We start from the raw sequence: 19,348 nt of genomic DNA on the forward strand, positions 1-19,348 counted from the left end.
TGTCCGTATGTTCAAAATAGGTTTTAATCATCAGCTTGATATACAAATTGCTGTACAGTCATCTTAATAAAGTGAAATAGTGAGTGAAAAGTACAAAACAAAGCTCTCACGTTCCCCTTAGTGAAGTATCAAAGGATCACTCATAGCCCAAAATTAGTGACAAGGTAAGTGGCCAGTCTGTAAAGCAGGCTAAGGCAAGTGCTGTCAACTGGCTGTTACAGGCGAGCAGGCCCCGCTGCAGATCAGAGGCCCGGGTTCCTGCTACCCAAACTTTCCGTGAAGAACGAATGAAACGAATATTGATGGGCCAGAACCTCCCAGTAAACCTGGGAACTCACAGAAATGGTATATATTATGCTAAAAATAGTTCAGCAGTAGTGTAGCTCAGTCTCTCCCACCCCCAATTAAGTATTAACAATACACAAATTCTAAAACATGAAGCTGTTTAAAGCATTAATAGACTGTGAACATATTGCACTAGATAGGTGAACACTCTGTTTCTCCAAATAGGTGAGCTGCATTTCCCAGCACAAGCAGGGTTAATCCCCGTGGTGTGCAAGGAGCAGGCTGCTGTTCCAAGCGACTCGGTCCTGGTGACCACGTGTACTCCAAGCTCAGCCCCACGGACAGTTACTGGTCCCGAGATTCGTAGAGGAGCTTGGCAGCCTGCAGGGTGACCAAAGACAAGATCAACAGAGAGACCTACTTGGTCCTACGCCTGGTGGAGCCAAGCCTGTGTGCGTTTCAGGGGGGACGGCGAGGCAGCCCAGTTGAAGGGGAACAGGTGGGGGGTGGGGGCCTCCTAGGAAAGGTGAACTTTTGCTCTAAGACAAAGGGCCCCCCTGGCCTCAGGTACCTTGTGCATGGCCACTAGCCACGCCACCGCCTGCCTCCTGCCCACATTTGCGTCCTCCACTGCTGTCAGCTTCAGCTGGGTCACGCCCTCTGTCCCTGGCACCGTATACTGCAGGAACATGCCTGTGGCCCGTGCGTTGCCTCCTAGAGGAGGGAGACGAAGTAAGAGACCCAAAGGAGACCCTGAGTGCCCAGGCGGCCACCAGCCCCAAGGAACTGGTGGCCAGGACACCTTCCTAACCTTGTGCTGCTCTAAGAGTAGCCTCGTAGTGAGGGCTGGTGCTCAGGAGCACCCGGGGATCACCATCTCCTCAGGCCTCTGGGAGGAAACCCCAAGCTTACAGGGTAACAGCCTGGTGCCTCCAGGGCCCGGGACAAGCGAGCCACATCACCAGGAACTGCCCGAGAGGTGCTGCTGTGCCCTTCAGAGAGCCCCCAGACAAGGCTGGCTCTTGCAGAGGGGCCCACCTGCGCCCAGGGCTGGGGAAGAGTGGAGGCTCCCTCGAGAGCGCCCTGGCCACCGACAGGCCAAGCAGATGCTCAGGGGCATGGCTCGTCTCCCTGTTGAGAAGCAGGGCTGGCATAGAGGGGATCGACAGTGCAAAGGCCCAGTGCCAAGGAAATGCCACCCCAGCCTGGACACAGGCTATCTCCCCAGATCGGACACCCATGCTGGGGATTGTCTGCTGGGACCCAGGCTCCCTGCCTTTGGGCGATAGCCAGCTGTTCCAGTGACGACGACTCAATTCCAGCACTTGCTCCAAGAATAAACCGCTCAAGAGAGTGGCTCTTCAGTCAGGGCTGGTGTTGAAAGAGAGCCGTGGGATGCAGCCTCCCATGAACTTGGTGACTCGAGGGGAGGCCCCATTGTGAGCAGTCGACCTCTCGGGAGACTCTGCCATCAGACACATCTCCCCATCAGCATCCAGGCCGACTCTTCTGTCGTAGGTGGAGTGGGCGCCGAGGCTGCAGGTGGGCATGCAGCGACCACGCTTGCTCCGGAAGAGGCCGGAGCAGCCTATGATGTGCTGTCCCCTGGCAGGCCCGACAACCATGCCTTTTTTTTTTTCATCTAGCCCAAAGTGTCAAGAACAACACTTTCCTTTTTTTTTTTTGTCTCTCTCACCCAGGCTGGAGTACAGTGGCACGATCTTAGCTCACTGCAATCTGTGCCTCCTGGGTTTAAGCGATTCTCCTACCTCAGCCTCCTGAGTAGCTAGGATTACAGGCACTGAACACCACGCCCTGCTAATTTTTGAACTTTTAGTAGAGATGAAAGTACTACTTTTAGTAGTAGAATACTTTCACTGTGTTGGTCAGGCTGGTCTCAAACTCCTGACCTCAGGTGATCTGCCTACCTCAGCCTCCCAAAGTGCTGGGATTCCAGGCGTGAGCCACCGCACCCAGCCTCCGGAACCACACTTTCATAAGCCACATTCTGTGGTTAAGGCATGCACCCCCACCCCTCCACTGGAGAACCTTGCCTGGGCTCTGTAGCAGGGCCACAGCTCTGCCCACCACCTGGATTTGCTTGATAAAGCGCCACTGGATCCTAGCCATGGCCATCTGTCACCCTGTCATCTGTGGCTGACTCTGCCTTCACCACAGCACATGTGGCTGGAAGACGGTGCTGGGGTCTGAAAGGCTCTAAGGAGACTGGGCAGGCAAGGCTCACTGCACGCCCCCCCCCCAAGCCACCACAAGGGGATGCAGTGCCAGAAGCCATGGGGAGGGTCTGCCCATGAAAGCAGCCCAGGAGGCCATGTCGCCCTAGCCTTGGGAGTACTGGTTGCCTTAATCAATGGCCCTCACCTGAGCCTCAGGCTCTGCAGGAGGTAGGCAGAGGGGAGCGCCTGCTGTGACCCCGGCTTCTCCAGACCCTACCCTTTGCTCCTGGGCATCTACACCTCGCAGCCTGCTCAAGGTAACCAGCCTGATGCCATCCCGGCTTCATGCACGTCCTGAGCTCAGGACAGAGGTGGCAAAACACTGGCCCAGGCGTCTCGCCTCATTCAGAAGGCTGACAGAAGGGCCAGGAGAGTCAGGGGTCCCAGGAGGCCAGGTTGAGCTGGGGAGCAGCAAGCTATGGTGGGAAGGGCAATGTTGGGAGAGGCCCCCGAGGCCAGGTGAGTCCCCGTGGGCACTCACGCCCCCTAGCCTCAGCCTGTTCAGAGCTGGCAGGTACCGACACAGAGCTGTCAACTGCGGGGTAACACTCCCCACAAGACAACTGAGCAAGTACATCTGCTGGGGTGTCTTCATTTATGTTTTATAAACCCACGTGGCGGACCCAGCTTCTCCCTTAAGTCAACCACAACAAGGGAATTCGGGTTTCACAGAGAACCTTGGCATGGACCACCCCGCGGACAGAAGCCAGGTGGCGAGGGCCCGCCACGTGCAGGGAGCCCCGGCAAGGAGGAAGAGGCTGACCTTCAAAGACAGGCTGGCTCCCCAGGAGGCTGGTGTAAGCGTGAGTGTCTTTTTCTACGGCAAGAAGGTGGGCAGGCAGTGGAGAGAAGGAGCAACCAAGAGCCGGTGAGAGAACAGAAAGCAACACGGGTTACGGCACGTGCATCTGTCAGCACAGTTTGCAGATAACGGAATGAGAGCTCCCCGTCAGCGGAGTTTAGTGGAGAGGCCCAGGCTGGGCTAGATGCTCTAGCGGCTCACCAGGAAATGCACCAGGGGTTTAGTCTGCACAGACGCCCTCGGGCGGAGGGCTGAGGTGCTGGCTCCCGATGAGCCACCACTCAGACCTTTTTGGGAATCTCAGTTACTGCATTTGGGGCTTTATTTATCCTTAGTTTGAGTCCAACAATAAACGGAATGATACATTAGCACACTTAGAGCGGAGGAAGTCACTACGACATGCTGAGGCAAATTTCCCTTTGTGGTCTTATACTTAAGTCCCGACTCACCTGGCGAGTTCTAAAGCCAATGAGTAAACACACGCCCTCCCAGCAGAGGAAAGGTAGGCTGTCCTGGAGACCCAGCCGACCCCGCTCCTCAGGGCGGCTGCCTGATCCCAAAAGTGCACGCTCCTCTTGTCACCCACGTGTGGCACCAAACCCTCCTGGCTTAGGAAAGGACGTGCCGGCATTTACCTCCAGGAGGGAAGCCTTCCGTGAGGATCTGCACGGTGGAAATGTGCGCAATTTCGATTTCATAGTGGCTGTCTCCATCCAGAAACAAGTATCTACGTCAAATAAAAGCGTCCAAATCAGGTCACTCAGCCTCAGGTCAGTGCGACCAAGGCTCCCGGTCTGTGACAACGCTGCCCTGTGCCCACAAGGGTCTGGCTCTTACCTCTGGTTATTGGAAAGACGACAAATCATAGTTTCAGATTTCTCTGAGTTTCCAAAAGTGACGAGGAAGGTGGCTCCTTGGGACACAAAAGCAAACGTGAGAACAGGGCCTGCTTCTTTTCCACCTAACCCTTCCCACGAGTGCCAGTCGGAGACACACGTACAGAGGACAGAGTGGAAACAGCAGGAAACAAACCACAGCTTTGTTCCAAGGACCCCTTCAGCTGAGCAAAAAGGCAGTCACAGATCAAGGGTTTAAGAGGTAAAACAAAAGGTACTGCTCGAGACAGGTCCTGCTCACTTATAAAGCTCCTACATCCTTCAAAGAAAGGACGCAGGGAATTCATCGCCAAGGCCCAGATCAAAGAACAGTAAACCCCTCTGCTCACACGTCCTAAGAGCTGGCAGGACAGGACCAAGACAGCAGAAAGGAAAGAAAACCCGACCATCCAGCCAGGGACCACGCCCGTTTCACCCAGGACAGAGCTGTGGGGAGGCAGACAGGTGGTCCTAGGCCCACAGTGGGCAGGCTGAGGACAGGAGGCCAGAGGCCGGGACGGCAGTGGCCAGAGGTGGCAGGCAGTGGGGAGGTGCTGCTGCTTGTTGCTCAGAGATTCCAGGGGAGGAACACCCGAAGCCCCTGGAGGACGTCCTCCTCCCACACCAGGACCCTGGGTCTGCGTCGTGCTACTGGGCAAAGGTCTCCGGACTCTCATCAAGGAGCCACGGTGGTCACAAAGGCCCGAGCACCGGCGCCGGGTTCCACCTGGGGGAAGGGGCTGCCTGGGCCCAGGGCCTCCCCTCCCACATGACGGACGTGCCCAGCGGAGTCAGCACCAACATTTGAGACAACATTCCATCTCTGAAGAGAAGAGAAGGCTCTATAACTGCTTCTAGATGAATCCAGAAGACGGGGTAGGGAGGGAGGGCGACAGAACGTCAAAGCGAAGCAGAGTGCCGTCTGCACAGTCCACAGCATCACCCCGGACACAGGGAGGAGCCGGCTGGCGGGCGTGCGGGGCTGTGCAGGCCACCCGCCCTTACCGCTCAGGAGCACTTTGAGCTGCCTGTCGTAGAACTCCGCCTCCTTGTGGGACACCAGGGCACACTCGGCGCACTGCCGCACGGGGTCCACGAAGCACATGCGCCGCAGCGGCACCTTCTGGCTGCAGCACTTGTCGCAGAAGCACTTCCCGCAGCGGCGACAGTGGTGCTGGGCAGACGCGGGGGGACGGGCAGTCAGGAGGGGCAGGGGACAAGCAGCTCTGGGTCCGGCCCCTGCTGGCCTGGCACTCCCCGGGACACACCTAAACACGAGGGCCCCGTGCTGGCTGCTGCACACACATACCTCCTGACGCCAGCCCCCGGGCTCCCCGCCACACAGCAGGGCTCCACCTCACTTGGGAAATGAGGCCTTTTTTTCAAAATAACCAAATTGGCTGCTTTTCAACTCTTTCTTTCAATTAACCAAGTCCCACTGCTCAGGACACCCTCAGGCCTTGGAGCTGCCATGAGCTGGGCAAACGTTAGCAGGAAGACACTCCCCGAGGGCAAAGTGGCACAGGAACGGGCTACACAGGGGGCTGTACGGGGGACGGGGGCTGCACCCCACCCTGTGGTGGTCCACAGAATCAGCCCACTTTCCACAGAAACGGCATGGCTGACACTCAAAACGAGCCATAATGGTTGGGTACAGCGGCTCATGCCTGTAATCCCAGCACTTTGGGAGGCCGAGGTGGCTGGATCAGGAGTTTGAGACCAGCCTGGTCAACATGGTGAAACCCCATCTCTACTAAAAGTACAAAAATTAGCTGGGTGTGGTGTTGCCAGTCTGTAGTCCTAGCTACTCAGGAAGCTGAGGCAGAAAAATCACTTGAACCCAGACAGCAGAGGTTACAGTGAGCCGAGATCACGCCACTGCACTCCAGCCTGGGTGACAGAGAGAGGCTCTAGCTCCAAAAAAAAAAAAAAAGCCATAAGATGATCTCCGTCCCCTGACAGAAGGGGCAGCTGTCCTTTTGGGGCCCCTCCAATTCTCCAACCACCCAAACTCAGCGGCCTCAGCTCACCTTTCTGGTGAGAAAGTCAAACTTGGCGTCACACTGCATACATCTCCGACACTAGGAGAGAGACAACAAAGCGTTAAAACCCGGCTTAGTCCCTCGCCACGTCAGTGGGGCAGGATCACGGGCCGCTGAGAGAGCTGGGCCCTGCCACCTCCCCACGCGCCCAAGCGGGCTGAGGCAGGCAGGCTTGTGGTGCAGGATGATGGACTGACCACGCATGCCCAGGCTCCAGAGGTGGGGTGCAGGCTGCTCCAAGGCCTGCAGGAGATGCATCCGGCGCACCCCTGGGGTCTGGGCCTGAGGTGGGCTTGGGGTTTGACTGTCTCGCAGCTGAGCGTGCAGCCTGGCGTTTCAGGTCCCTCCACACTGGACTCAACAGCAGTTGACTTTAGCAATGCCTTTTTGGCCCTGGTCCTGTTACTGGAACCACAGAGCAACGCCATGAAGCAACTATGAAATCCACGGCAGGAGCCAGCCTAACCCCGGAAGGCGATGCTTAGCACCCGCTCCGCAATCACAGGAGAGCTGCTGATTACGGGGCTGTACGCCAGCTGACAAAAGCCCACCTACAGAGACATAAAGCTTTTCTGGTTCTTTATTTGGAGTCCTGGCGCCGCGTGCCCTGACCCCCACCTTTGAGGGAACCCCCAGAAGCAGCTGAAGCACATGCAGGCTGCTGTGGATGTCATGGGGGGCAGGCACCAGGCCCGGGAATGCCCTGAAGATGCTTTCTCAGCTTGAGGACCCAGGCACAGAGAAGCTCTAAGACTCACCAGCCTGCGCTCACGAGGCTGGACTTTCTTGGCAGAGATTCTACGCACACAGAATAGAAAAGTGCAGACAGAAACAGGAAGGTGGTTGGGCACCGGGCTGACCAGGAATTGTGACCACACAAGACCTGGGGACTGGGCAGGTGCTCATGGTGCTCACTTTCCCCAAGGGGTCACAGCGGGCCTGAAGCCCCGCGGCAAGGTGGTGCTGCCCTGACACCAGGGATGCCCTCTGGGAGGACGCCCTCCTCTGCCTCATGACAGCGGCCATGAGACAACCGTGCTGGGGACGCAGCTGTTTCTGCTGAGTTGGAATCACGTCTGAAGTTTCTTCAGCTGCCTCAGTAGAGCCTCAGAATTACACTTTAAATTGCCTAAGGGGCTGGGCGCAGTGGCTCATGCCTGTAATCCCAGCACGTTGAGAGGCTGAGGTGGGCAGATCACTTGAGCCCAGGAGTTTGAGATCAGCCTGGGCCACAGGGTAAGACCCCATCACTACAAAAAAAATTGAAAATACAGAAATTAGCTGGTGTGGTGGTGCATGCCTGTAGTCCCAGCCACTTGGGAGGCTAAGGTGGGAGGATCACTTGAGCCCAGGAGGTGGAGGTTGCAGTGAGCTGTAATCACACCACTGCACCCCAGCCTGGGTGACAGAATGAGACCCTGTTCCAAAAAAAGAAAATTGTCTAAAGGCTGTTCAGTGGGCCTCACTTCATGGTAACACCCGGAGTCTCAAAGTGATGGCTGGGTGCCACTGAAATCCAGGGGACCCTGTGGCCATCTGCTGGGTGTCACTGGCGTCACTGTGGCCCTAAGAAAGTAGATTGTCTTTATGAACAGTGACAATGAGGCCAAGTGCCGCTGTGCCCAGGAGGGAGCGGAACGAGGCGTGGGGTCCAGCCCAGCGGCGAGCGTGCTGCTTGTTGCATGCCAGCAGGGCTTGGTCAAGGCTAGTGGAGGAGGCACCTGCTTTATGAATTGTCAGAACAAATGCACACCACCTGGGCCCACTGGGCAGAAGGGACTTGGGGCCCAGCTGCAGCCTGGCAGGGAAGCCTATGGGTCGAGGGTGGCCAGAGCCTTTTGGATGTGGGAACAGGTAAGTCTGATGCCTCAACACGGGAGAGCAGGGCAGCCCACTCTGAAAAGAGCCCTACGCAGCCCACACACCTCAGACACTTGGTCAGTCTGCAAGTGAAGGCAGAATTGCAATCAGTCACTTAGAAATCAAACAGATAAAAGATGCTCCCTGAATTTCCACTGCTTCACTTGACTAGACAAAAAAAAAAAATTGTCACTGAAGTGCAGGGTACATTTACCAAGCACCCAGAGACATACATGTGGTGGCCTGTACCAGAGGCCCTTACTGAAGAGGCCACAAGCCCGAGGTCACGCCCCACTGTGGGCAGCTGTTGCCACCCGGCCTCTAAGCTCCCCTCAGGGCTCAGGACTGGCCACAGCCCAACTTCTACAAACAGCCCCAGATGCAATCGCAGGCTAGTGAGCTGCTGGCTGGGCAGGACCACCACAGAGCCTGCTTCTGGGGGCGTGGGTCCCAGTTCTGCCTGCTGTCTCCACTTAGAACAGCAAGCCAGAGGTGTTTACCACGTACAGGGGGCTCCTAGCTCGAACCTCCTCGTGACCACAGGACGAAGTCACCGTGAACCGCTCACCCTCAGCACCAAAGGCACGGAACTCCCAAACCTCAACTGGGAAGGCTCTGTCCTGGCCTGGCCTGGCTGCCTCCACTCACTCCAGATGGCAGCAGGGCCCTGACGCCAGCGTGAGCACTGAGGACTCGGCCGTCGCCAGCTCCCCGCACTAACAGCAGGGACTCCAATCCAAGGGGAAGACACTCAGACCTGGCTCTGAAGGAAATCTGTCTCCGTGCATTCTTTTAAGAGTGAAGGACACCATTTTCATGGTGGTCCCCGGATTTGCTGAGCTGGTTACAGCCTTTTCCAAAGCTGGGCCTCAGTGCTGTCTGCCCACTCCCCAGCAGGCCCTCCAGCCGCACATGGGGACCACAGGCCCCAGGATGCCTCGCCTCCCTCAGCTTCCTGAGAACAAGACCCTCGTGCTCTGGGGTCCTTGGTACGGATGAAACAAGAAGGTCCCAGCGAGGCTGCCACCTGGTGTGATACACACACCCCACTTCGGTCCTCGCCATCAGAGACCTGGGTGGTGGGTGGTGAACTACAAACAGGTGCGGGTTAAATGACCCGGTGACTGAATGGTGTGACTCACAGGGGTCCTCTTGGAAGAGATGGAGGTCTTTTTGCTCCTGCTGACTAAGGACTTGGCTGAATGTTGACAAGAATCACCCATGTTCAAAGCACAGTAATCCTCAAGAGATGTAAGAGAAAACCTTTCCTCCATGAAGAGCTCCCTTTTCCCTTCCAGGGGAAAGAGACCAGGAAACGCCTGGGGAGCATAAACAAAGGGCCCGAAGTCTTGAAAAGGAGGCGAACTGGATGTAGCCACAGCACTGCCAAGCCACACGAGAGCTCAGACGCCTTACTTAACGCAAGAGCCGCCTCAGCGCTCCATCAAGGACAGATGGGCTGTGCTGGCACCGACAAGCAGCTAACAGGGCTTGGCCCCTCAGTGGGAAAGCTGCTCCCACACATGTGGCACTGTTCCAGCCCCAACTCTGGGCCAGCGAACATTGCTGGGGCTGATTCCACAACAAGGCAGGCAAGGCCTGTGGGGTCACCAGGGCCGAGCTCCTTCTGGAACACAGACCCCCAGGTCTGAGCAGGGGCGGGAACCACGCAACCGCCTAATCCTCCAGCGTCTCAGCCTCCCTGTGGTCTGGGGACCCAGCAACAGACCCTCCACCACCCTGTCCTCACAGGTTTGAGGACTTTCCCCTGCCCTGCACCCCTCCTCTGAGAAGCTCATCCCCTTCTCTGAGCCCAAGAAGATGCCGGGTGGAGGAGCTGCTCCGATGGAACGCCATCACAGCCGCCGCCCTCACCGTGTCCACATGAGCCCGTGCTCTGCAGAGGCAGGCGCCTCCCTCCAGCCTGTGAGCCCACGTGCAGCACAGGGCGCTCCGAGACAGGCCACATCAGGTGCCAAGGGCCCACTGTGCCTAGTTGGGGAAACAAAGTCTGGTGGTCCTGGGACTCTGTAGATGCTTCTGGAAGGAGTCCTCTGGGGTCCACAGCCACATGTGCCCTCACTGTGGGAGGACAGAGGTCCCAGCTGTGGTGCACATCAGGGGCCCTTCAGACACCATTCTGCAGCGAAGACGGGCCCGCCGTAACCCATAAGAGGGCCTCATCCCTGCCAAGCTCCACGTCGTCACGGCCCCCACTCAGGCAGGTCCTGAGCATCGTGAGATCCCACAACCAGCCTTTTCTTGTTTCCCTTTGCTTTTAAGCTACTTCCTGGACTTGGAAACCAGGCCTGGCCCACCCTAGCCTTCTGGAAGCATCTACAGAGTCCAGCTGGCAGCTCTACCAGGGCTCCCCTGCCTGTGAGCTGTGGGCACAGGCTGGCTGCTCACCTCCCTGCTTGTGCTTCGGCCCAGCCCTGTGGTTGCCCTCGAATGGGTCTGTCGGTTCTAGAACGCTCCGCCTGCTGTGCGGTGGCACAGTCCCTGCCTCTGTGTGGTGGCCCCTTCCCTGACCCGATATCCATTAGCCATAGAATCTACTAGAATCTGCTAGAGAAAACTTCACAGGGGTTTTAACTGTGAGCTTAAGCAAACACAGAGCTGCATTATCACCAGGTTCCAGTGAGGATAACTGTTTATGGTCTCTCCGTGGTGACCCCGGCCCACAGTGCCCAACAGGAGGGGCACACCCTCTCAATATTCTCCGCAGACAGCGCTGACAGGGAAGTGCTTTTCACACGTACTGTGCAATTTGTGCTTGGGCAAGCTAAAAGGCCAACTTCTAAATATAAGATCACATTGCTGGAGGTGGCTCACGCCTGCAATCACAGCACCTTGGGAGGCTGAGGCAGGAGGGTCGCTTGAGCCAGGAGTTTAAGAGTAGCCTGGGCAACATAGCAAGACCTTGTCTCTACAGAGCCAGGCATGGTGGTGCACACCTGTAGTCCCAGCTACTTGGGAGGCTGAGCTGGGAGGACGGCTTGAGCCCAGGAGGTCGAGGCTGCAGTGAGCCATGTTCATGCTACTGCATTCCAGCCTGGGCAGCAGAACGGTGTGACCCACAGGGGCAGGGGTCCTCTTGGGAGAGATGGAAAGTCTTTTTGCTTCTGATGACTAAGGACTCAAAAAAAAAAAAAGACGGACCACATCTAGGATTTAAATTTGTCCCCTTAAAAATAGAAATGACCCAGCCGGGTGAGGTGGCTCACGCCTGTAATCGCAGCACTCTGGGAGGCTGAGGCGAGTGGATCACAAGGCCAGGAGATCAAGACCAGCCTGCCAAATACCCACCCTGTCAGTAAGCATGCCCCACAAAGGAAGTGCAGGCACGCAAGCCGGGCACCAGGCCAGGCTCCCACCAGCGCCTCCTTTAATTGGACCTGACAGCTCTGATGTTCAGTGAAACAGCTATTTTAGGAACTAGGGAGAATACACCAAAGCCCAGAAACCAAGTGTGATTCATCCGTTTTCACCGTACGTGGCCAGCAGTGTCTGGAATGCCAGCCTCTCAGTCTGCATCACGTCGCAGGTACACATGTGTCACCACCAGGGTGGGCTGGGGCAGACTTTCAAACCAGCACATTTGCAGGGGAAACTAAAACCCCCAAGAACAACCCAATTAAAAAGGCCTCGAGATGTTTAGTGAGAAAAATGAATAAACAAATAATAAAGGTGTTCAGTGAGGGCCACAAGGCCAGAGGTGCAGGCTGTGACACACAGAGACAGAGGAGAGCGAGGCAGGGTGAGCTCAGGCATCGCCCCAGTAAGACCCACCCGCTGCTGGACCCTCTTGCCCAGGCCAGGCAGATAAGCCTGCTAAGGGCTGACACTGCTCCCCGGGATGGACGGCGGGACCCAAGTGCTCTCCAGGAGCGCTCTCTGCCTGTGCAGCAGCATCATAGAGGCAGCCTCAGCCCAGGCCTCTCTGGGGATCTGGCACTCACTTCCATAGGACGCCTCCATGGCCACCCTGCAGGGCCCAGCACAGGCTGGGAGGAGCTGAACGAACACAAGAGCTGCCCAAGGGAAGCGGGGCTCAGAGGGAGTGAGGACCGGGGCAGGCACACGCAGACAGCTCCCAGTGGAATTTCGGAACACGCTTCCCCCGGCTGCCTACGGGAGTCGGAGCCCTGGGTGCTTGTCCCCTCCTTGCTGGCCCAGTAAACCAACAGCTGACTCACACCCACCCTGCCAGATGACACCCTTGGAGGCAGTCGAGGCAGATGCCACAAACTAAGCTTCCCATTGGGTAAGCAAGATGGCCATGAGCAATGAAAGAAGAAACCGGGCCAGGCGTGGTGGCCACACCTGTAATCCCAGCACTTCCAGAGGCTGAGGTGGGAGGACTGCTTGAGCCCAGGAGTTCCAGTCCAGTCTGAGCAACATAACACGACCCTGTCTCTACAAAACCTAAAAATTAGCTGGGCGTGGTGGTTGGCGCCTGTGGTCCCAGCTTCTTGGGAGGTTGAGGCAGGAGAATCACTTGAACCTGGGAGTTGAACATTGAAGTGAGCCGAGAAACAAAAGAAATCCCGAAACCCACCCTTCCTCCACAGTGGGAGCAGACACCAGCACAGAGCTCCTTGGAGACCTGCAGGTGGGGACCCGCTGACCCACTCTCCCGCAACAGGGCAGCTCCTCAGAGCCAGCACCCGGCCACCCCCAAAGAGGGGGCTTCACAGCATGCAGGAAACCAAAAGTGCCTCCACCCTCAAGGTTAGTATCATCTCAAAGCATAGTTTAGGGAGCTTAAATGGATGTTCAGAAAAAGTTACCATAAAAAGAACAGTTTCGGGACATATGCCTGCCCTCCCCTTGAGGCTGGGGTGACAATGGACAGTGAGGCCCCACCACTCTGAGCTCCCACACCACTGTGAGAAACGTCACCCACCAGCTGGTGGGCAGGCTCCCATGGTCAACGACTTCTCAGACCTCCCAGAATTTGTCAATCAAAAAATAATTTATTTATTTATTTATTTATTTTTAAAGATGTGGTTTCATCATGATGGCCAGGCTGGACTTGAACTCCTGACCTCAGGTGATCCACCCACCTCGGCCCCCCAAAGTGCTAGGATTACAGGCGAGAGCCACCATGCCCAGCCAAAAAACAATTTAAATACATGTATCAGTAGACCTTTATTGAAAAACAACCATTTTTAAAGGGTAAGAGCGTAACTCCTACAAACAAAAAATGGACTCATGTCAAAGATTTAACTCAGTAGTAAATGACAGAACCAGTAAGATTAAGAACCCAGTTCAAAGGAGAATCCAAAGAGCAGACATGGATACAAGCCGAGAGGAAGGAAGACGTGAGTTTGACAACAGATGTAAACTGGCTCCTCTCACAGGGTCCCGTCAATTTCACCTCTGAGGGACAGAATCTCCTTGCACCTTGGGGACTACAAACATGTGCGTTACTGTCGGTTTTCTACAGTTTTCAGCTGCCAGGCAGTTCGAGGCTAGTGACAGGTGTGGGCACTGACCGCGGCCGGGAGGGCTATGCTAAAGGCAGCCTGGCCTCCCGCAGGAATCCCGTTTTGTTACCTCACAGTCTCAGTGTTTCCTAACATCAGTAAAAGCTCTACAGCCTGGGCAACAGAGCAACACCCTGTCTCAAAAAAAGAAAACATCCAGAGCCAGCTTCAGGGACCCTGGAGAAGCTCACCTGTGTCCCTGGCAGTGTCCCATGAGGCTGCTCGTTCCCAGAAGCTGCGCAGGCTCTGGCAGCCCCTGGCACTTCACAAGCGTGAGCTTTACCCAAGCCCTGCGATCCTGGAAAACAATTATGAAATCCCCCACCCCACAGTGTGCTGGGAAAGCCTTCTGCCGAGAACCACCCTCCCCAAACAAGCCAGAGATCACAGAGGTACCCCTTGTTTACCCGAAACAAGGCCCTCCAAATTCCCATTCTCTGCCCCAGAAAACACTGGCCATTTCTCCCCATTATCATCAACTGGAACACAATTCCCTTACCTGGACTTTTTTTTTTTTTTTTTGAGACAAGAGTCTCACTCTGTTGCCCAGGCTGAAGCACACTGGCACAATCTCATGGTAACCTCCTCCTCTCAGTTCAAGTGATTCTCCTGCCTCAGCCTCCCAAGCAACTGGGATACAGGTGTGTGCCACCACGCCCGACTACTTTTTGTGTTTTTATTTATTTATTTATTTTGAGACGGAATCTAACTCAGTCACTCAGGCTGGCATGCAGCGGCATGGTCTCGGCTCACTGCAACCTCCGCCTCCTGGGTTCAGGTGATTCTCCTGCCTCAGCCTCCCAACTAGCTGGAATTACAGGCGCCCACCACTGTGCCCAGCTAAGTTGTGTATTCTGGCCTCAGCTCTCTGATGTGCTGGAGGCCCTGGCCCTCCACTGTCCCACCCACCTCCCCATCTTGATTATTTCCAGCCTTGGCCACGCCTCCCTGCAAAAGAAAAGCCCTGTCCGGTCTGGCCTGAGACCCTCGCAGAACTCGGGGTCCCCTGTTCTCCCTGCCGCACAGCCCCAGCCGCCTCTCTTCAGTAACAGCCCTCACTTCAGCTCTCTCCCCACCCGAGTCCGGGCTCGTGATCAGACACGAACGTGCTCTCTCCTCCCCGGCTCCGAATCTAGAGTATCCAAATGTCAACCTGCCGGCACGGCGCTGTGGTCACTGCTTCTGCCAGCACCTCGGATGGGAGGTAGGAGGGGTGCACAGCAGCAACGATTTCAAGGATAAGACTCAAGCCCAGATGGTTGCACGCCCCGACCGCCCACACCCAGGCCCACTACCTTGCGTCAGTGTCGGATATTTGATGGCAGAGTCAGACAAGCCCCAGAGATCATCTGAGGTTTCCTTCACACCCCCAAAGCACCTCTGTTCAAACTGGTGTTGCACGAAGCTTTACACACCGCCTCTGCCTCCCCTGCCCCAAAGGTTCCGGAGGAGGCTCAGACTGGAGAAACCTCAGCTGGTCCTTGAGAATCTGAGAGCTGCAGGCCACCTCTGAGAAAGGCGCGTGTGTGCACACATTCCCCAGGGGCTTTTTGCAGCATTGCAAAGGGATAACCCTCATGAGCCCAAACTGATAAAACGGCCCAGGTCAGGCACCTGGTATTCAGGAGCAGTGCAATGGGCTGAACTCACACTCCCCAGGCTGAGAACAGAGCCAGAATGAAAATGGATCAACACGTTTACAGATGAGAGTGAAGCCAGTTGGCACACAGCCACCAAGCCAAAGACAATATTACCCACCTGCCACGTTCTACCAAATTCTCCTCTGCCCATTCCTAACCACCACAAATAAACCTATTTTTCTGCAACTGGTTATCTGCACATTTGAGTCACCTCCCTACAATCACCTTAGTGGCCCCAAGCACACAGCCCACAGCGCAGCTCTGTGTCCCCTGCAGCACTGCCACGAGCCAGGCGACTGTTACAGTTACATTTTCCCTCGAGCCATCGCAACTAAAGCCAGACATTATTCCAAATCTTCCAGTCCTCACTGCCGCGTCTCATTCCTCCAGAACACTGTCTTCAGTCACTTCTGGGCTCTAAGACCACGCTCCAATAAAATCCAAAACACAAAACTCAAAGTCCAACTTCACTAGAATGGTTTCTCCCGTCCCCCAAGCCCACCCAACGCTAGGGCCTTCCTCAGCTGCTCAGAACCCAATTGACCATCCAAACATGGTGGGGGCGCTCTGGAGGGACATCCTGCCGCCACGCCAATGTGGGAATGAATCTTCTCTTCCAGGAGGGGCGCCACCTGACTCAGGTGTTTCAACTCCACTGGGTAGGAAGTCACCGCGGGACTTCCACACAGCCCCTCCACAGAGGCCACGAAGAAAGACTGGGGAAAAATGCTAAACAATTCAGCTGATACCAAAAGGTATCATTCTGGAAGGAATGAAGGAGGGGAACACAGTGGTAACTAAAAACCAGAACCGTAAAATCAGTGCTGGTGTAGGCCATGGAGAAAGAAACTGCTTCAGTGGAAACCTCTGCCTCCTGTTGGCCATGCTTTCTCACACTCTCTGCACGGTTCATAGAACTGTGGAGTATTTCGGTGCTATTAAGAGTTCATGGGCATACACCACAAATACATACGATTTTCACTTGTCAACTTAAAAATACATTTTGGGGGTGGTGGGGAAAAAGAAAAAAAATTAAAAAAAAAAATACATTTTGGTCGCGTGCAGTGGCTTACGCCTGTAATCCCAACACTCTGGGAGGCCAAGGCGGGCGGATCACCTGAGGTCCGGAGTTCATGACCAGCATGACCAACAGGGTGAAACCCCCCCGCATCTAAAAAAAAAAAAAAAACAAAAAAAAAAAAACATTTTTAAAAAGATGTCACAGGAGAATGATTGGGGGAAAGTGTCTTAAAAAACTCCTTAGGGTGACGATACTGGGGAGAGGTGAGAAGCACTAGTCTAGACCCGTCAGGACCCCCTCGGTGACAAGGGAAGGCTCCGTGCACTGTAGACGCTGACACATTTCCCCATAGCCACTGGAATTCCGTCCTGTCCCAGAGGCTCTGCGGCAGCCCTCCCCGCCAGGCCTCCGTTCCAGCTTCAAGGAACCCAGGTCAATTCGTGCTACTTTGACTTCTTGAACCCGGTTCCAACATCTGCTTAGTTCTCTCACTGAGGGAATTAAATGAATCTGCAACATGCATTAAGTACGAAAGTCATATTACGGGCCAGGCGAGTGGCTCATGCCTGTAATCCCAGCACTTTGGGAGGCCAAGGAGAGCGGATCACATGGTCAGGAGTTCGAGACCTGGCTGACCAACATGGTGAAACCTCGTCTCTACTAAAAATACAAAAAAAATTAGCTGGGTGTGGTGGTGCACGCCTGTAATCCCAGCCACTCAGGAGGCTGAGGCAGGAGAATTGCCTGAACCTCGGAGGTGGAGGTTGCCGTGAGCCAAGATCGTGCCACTGCACTTCAGCCTGGGAGACAGGGTGAGGCTTCATCTCAAAAAAAAAAAAAAAGGCATATTACAAAAATTTTCTCTCGGAGTTTTTTATCCTGGTAAAATCCACAGAGTATAAACTGGACAGACTTGTTAGTGCACAGGCAGTGAGAGTAAATGCACTCGAGGCCTTCCTAGCTGGCCAAGGAGCTGGGGTGAGGCAAAGGCACCTCCCATCAGGTCAAGGGGAACCCCATGGGACCCCCAGGGGGTGGCCTGGCTCAGGGACCTCACGTCCACGCCCCAACTTCTGCAAGAGTGACCTGGGCAACTCCCACGGTGCCTGGGCCGCTGGGAAACGCTTGCAGACCTGCGGTCTCCTTCAAATTCTCCAGTGGGAGACTGCGGCCTCGCTTCCGAGGTGGAGGGTGGTGTAGACGAAGGGGAAAGGGAGGCAGCCCGGCCCACGGGGTGGGTCCTGCCTCTCCTCCCCGCCTGGCTTCTGAGCAGGAGGTGGCTTCGGAACCCGCCACCCATCCGCGGCACCGACGCCTCTCCCGGTTCCCGGGCGGGACCCCCGCAGGGCCGCCGGCTCCAGCGCTTCCGCGGACCGCAAGCGCCTTCCCCGCTGAGCTTGCGAGGAACGCGCGCCGCCTTCCACTTTCTCTCGGGACCGAGTCCACACGCTCTAGCCCAGCACGAAACGGCCTCGGGCAGGGCCGCACCCACCCCCGGGACCAGCCCGCGCCCCGCGGCCCGTACCCCGCGCCCCGCACACCGCCTCCCGGCGCCCCCCCCGAGCAGCTGCAGGCCCTCCCGCCCTCCCCGGACCTTCGCACCGGGACCCCGCGCGCCTCCCGCCTTCCCCGGACCCCCGCACTGACACCCCGTGCGCCTCCCACCCTCCCGGCGGGCTCAGGAGCCTGAGGCGGGGGCCCCGGAATGCGGCCAGTCTGGGGGAGGGTCAGGCGGGGGCCTGCTGGGGAAGCGGCCGCCCGAGGCGGAGGGGGTGCCGCGGGAGCCTGGAAGCCCGCGGGGCCGGGCGAGGGCGGCGGGGAGGGTCCGAGACGCGGGCCGGGGCGGCGGCCACCCACCTCCTTGTCCGGGACCCATTGCGGCTCCTCCAGGCCGAACGGGCTTCCGAAGGCGCGGTGCTCCGGCACCATGCGCAGGCCGCTGGGGGAGCGCACCAGCTTCTTGGCGTCGCGGCGCGCGGACACCTCGGAGGACATGACGCCGCCTCAGCCTCTCGGCCAGAGGCCCCGCACCAGGCCCCTAGCCCAGCCCGGGGGCACCGCCCGCCCCGCCCGCGCGCGGCTGACAGCGCCGACGTCCAATCGCCAAGCCCGCCACGGAGCGCGGACCAATCGGAGCTCGAACTCCGCCGCCTCTCCAATTCGCGTAAGGGCACCGCCCCTGCCACCCTGCGGTCGGTGACCAATCGGCGGTGAGGGCTGGCCCGGGCGTGCTCCGCCCATCTTGGAGGGATTGAGACTTTGGATTGGCTAGTTAGTCAGTCACGTCGGTGTCACTTCGCCTCTGATTGGTGTAGCCCTCGCAGGGCTCCCGCGCCTATTGGAGGAGGAGGCTGAGAGGGGCGGGACGGCGCGAAGAGGAGAGCGGGGCCCGAGGTAGGCGAGACTAGCTGAGCCACGCTGCGGGGCCCGACGGCGGTGGGGTCGGACGTCGTTGGCCGCCGCGGGCGTGAGGGGTGTGGCAGGGTCGAGGGGCAGGGGCGGCCGCGGATCTCCACTGCCGGAGCTGGTTGGAGCAGGCGGGCCTGAGGCTGCAGCCCGGGTCGCGTTCGGGCGCCTTCCTGGGGAAGGCGGGCTCGGGGGTCCCTGGTGCGCCGAAGGCCGAGGTGGGCCCGCGGCTGCGTCCCCGACCTTGGGCGCCTTCCCTTGCCTGCCTGGGACCGCGCTGGCCTGGCATCGAGGTGGTAGAGGTCTGAATACAGTTATTTAATGCTTTCGTTTGGAAAGAAAATCTTTAGGCCGGACGCGGTGGCTCATGCCTGTAATCCCAACGCTTTGGGAGGCCGAGGCAGGCGGATCACGAGGTCAGAAGTTCAAGACCAGCCTGGCCAACATGGTGAAACGCCGTCTCTACTAAAAATACAAAAATTAGTTGGGCATGGTGACACTTGCCTGTAATCCCAGCTACTCGGGAGGCTGAGGCAGGAGAATCGCTTGATCCGGGACCTGGGAGGCAGAGGTTGCAGTGAGCCAAGATCGATCGTGCCCACTGCGCTCCAGCCTTGGCTACGGAGGGAGACTCCGTCTCAAAAAGGGGGAGGAAAAAAAACTTTGTTTATCCTCCCTTTAATTTCTT

At 57.0% G+C, this 19,348-nt stretch overlaps 1 protein-coding gene across 4 annotated transcripts; it reads right to left on the reverse strand.

Moving 5' to 3' along the window:
* Positions 1 to 2: 2 nt before the first annotated feature.
* Positions 3 to 18,356, reverse strand: ZFYVE21 (zinc finger FYVE-type containing 21). 4 transcript variants are annotated; one of them, XM_032267652.1, is made up of 8 exons: positions 18,112 to 18,356; positions 6,230 to 6,280; positions 5,205 to 5,373; positions 4,162 to 4,237; positions 3,960 to 4,051; positions 3,286 to 3,339; positions 857 to 999; positions 3 to 666 (listed from the first exon to the last, which is right to left on the reverse strand). In XM_032267652.1, exons 1-8 carry the CDS (start codon positions 18,247 to 18,249, stop codon positions 631 to 633), a joined length of 759 nt encoding a protein of 252 aa, XP_032123543.1. In that variant the 5' UTR covers positions 18,250 to 18,356; the 3' UTR covers positions 3 to 630. The 4 variants fall into 4 exon arrangements, with proteins under 4 accessions (XP_032123543.1, XP_032123545.1, XP_032123542.1 ...); XM_032267654.1 differs by lacking the exon at positions 3,286 to 3,339; XM_032267651.1 differs by lacking the exon at positions 857 to 999 and having other exon boundaries at positions 7 to 666.
* Between the last annotated feature and the right edge of the window lie 992 nt (positions 18,357 to 19,348).

Source organism: Sapajus apella, unplaced genomic scaffold (assembly GCF_009761245.1).
Source record: "Sapajus apella isolate SASKATOON/1434 unplaced genomic scaffold, GSC_monkey_1.0 scaffold170, whole genome shotgun sequence".
Classification (NCBI taxonomy): Eukaryota; Metazoa; Chordata; class Mammalia; order Primates; family Cebidae; genus Sapajus; species Sapajus apella.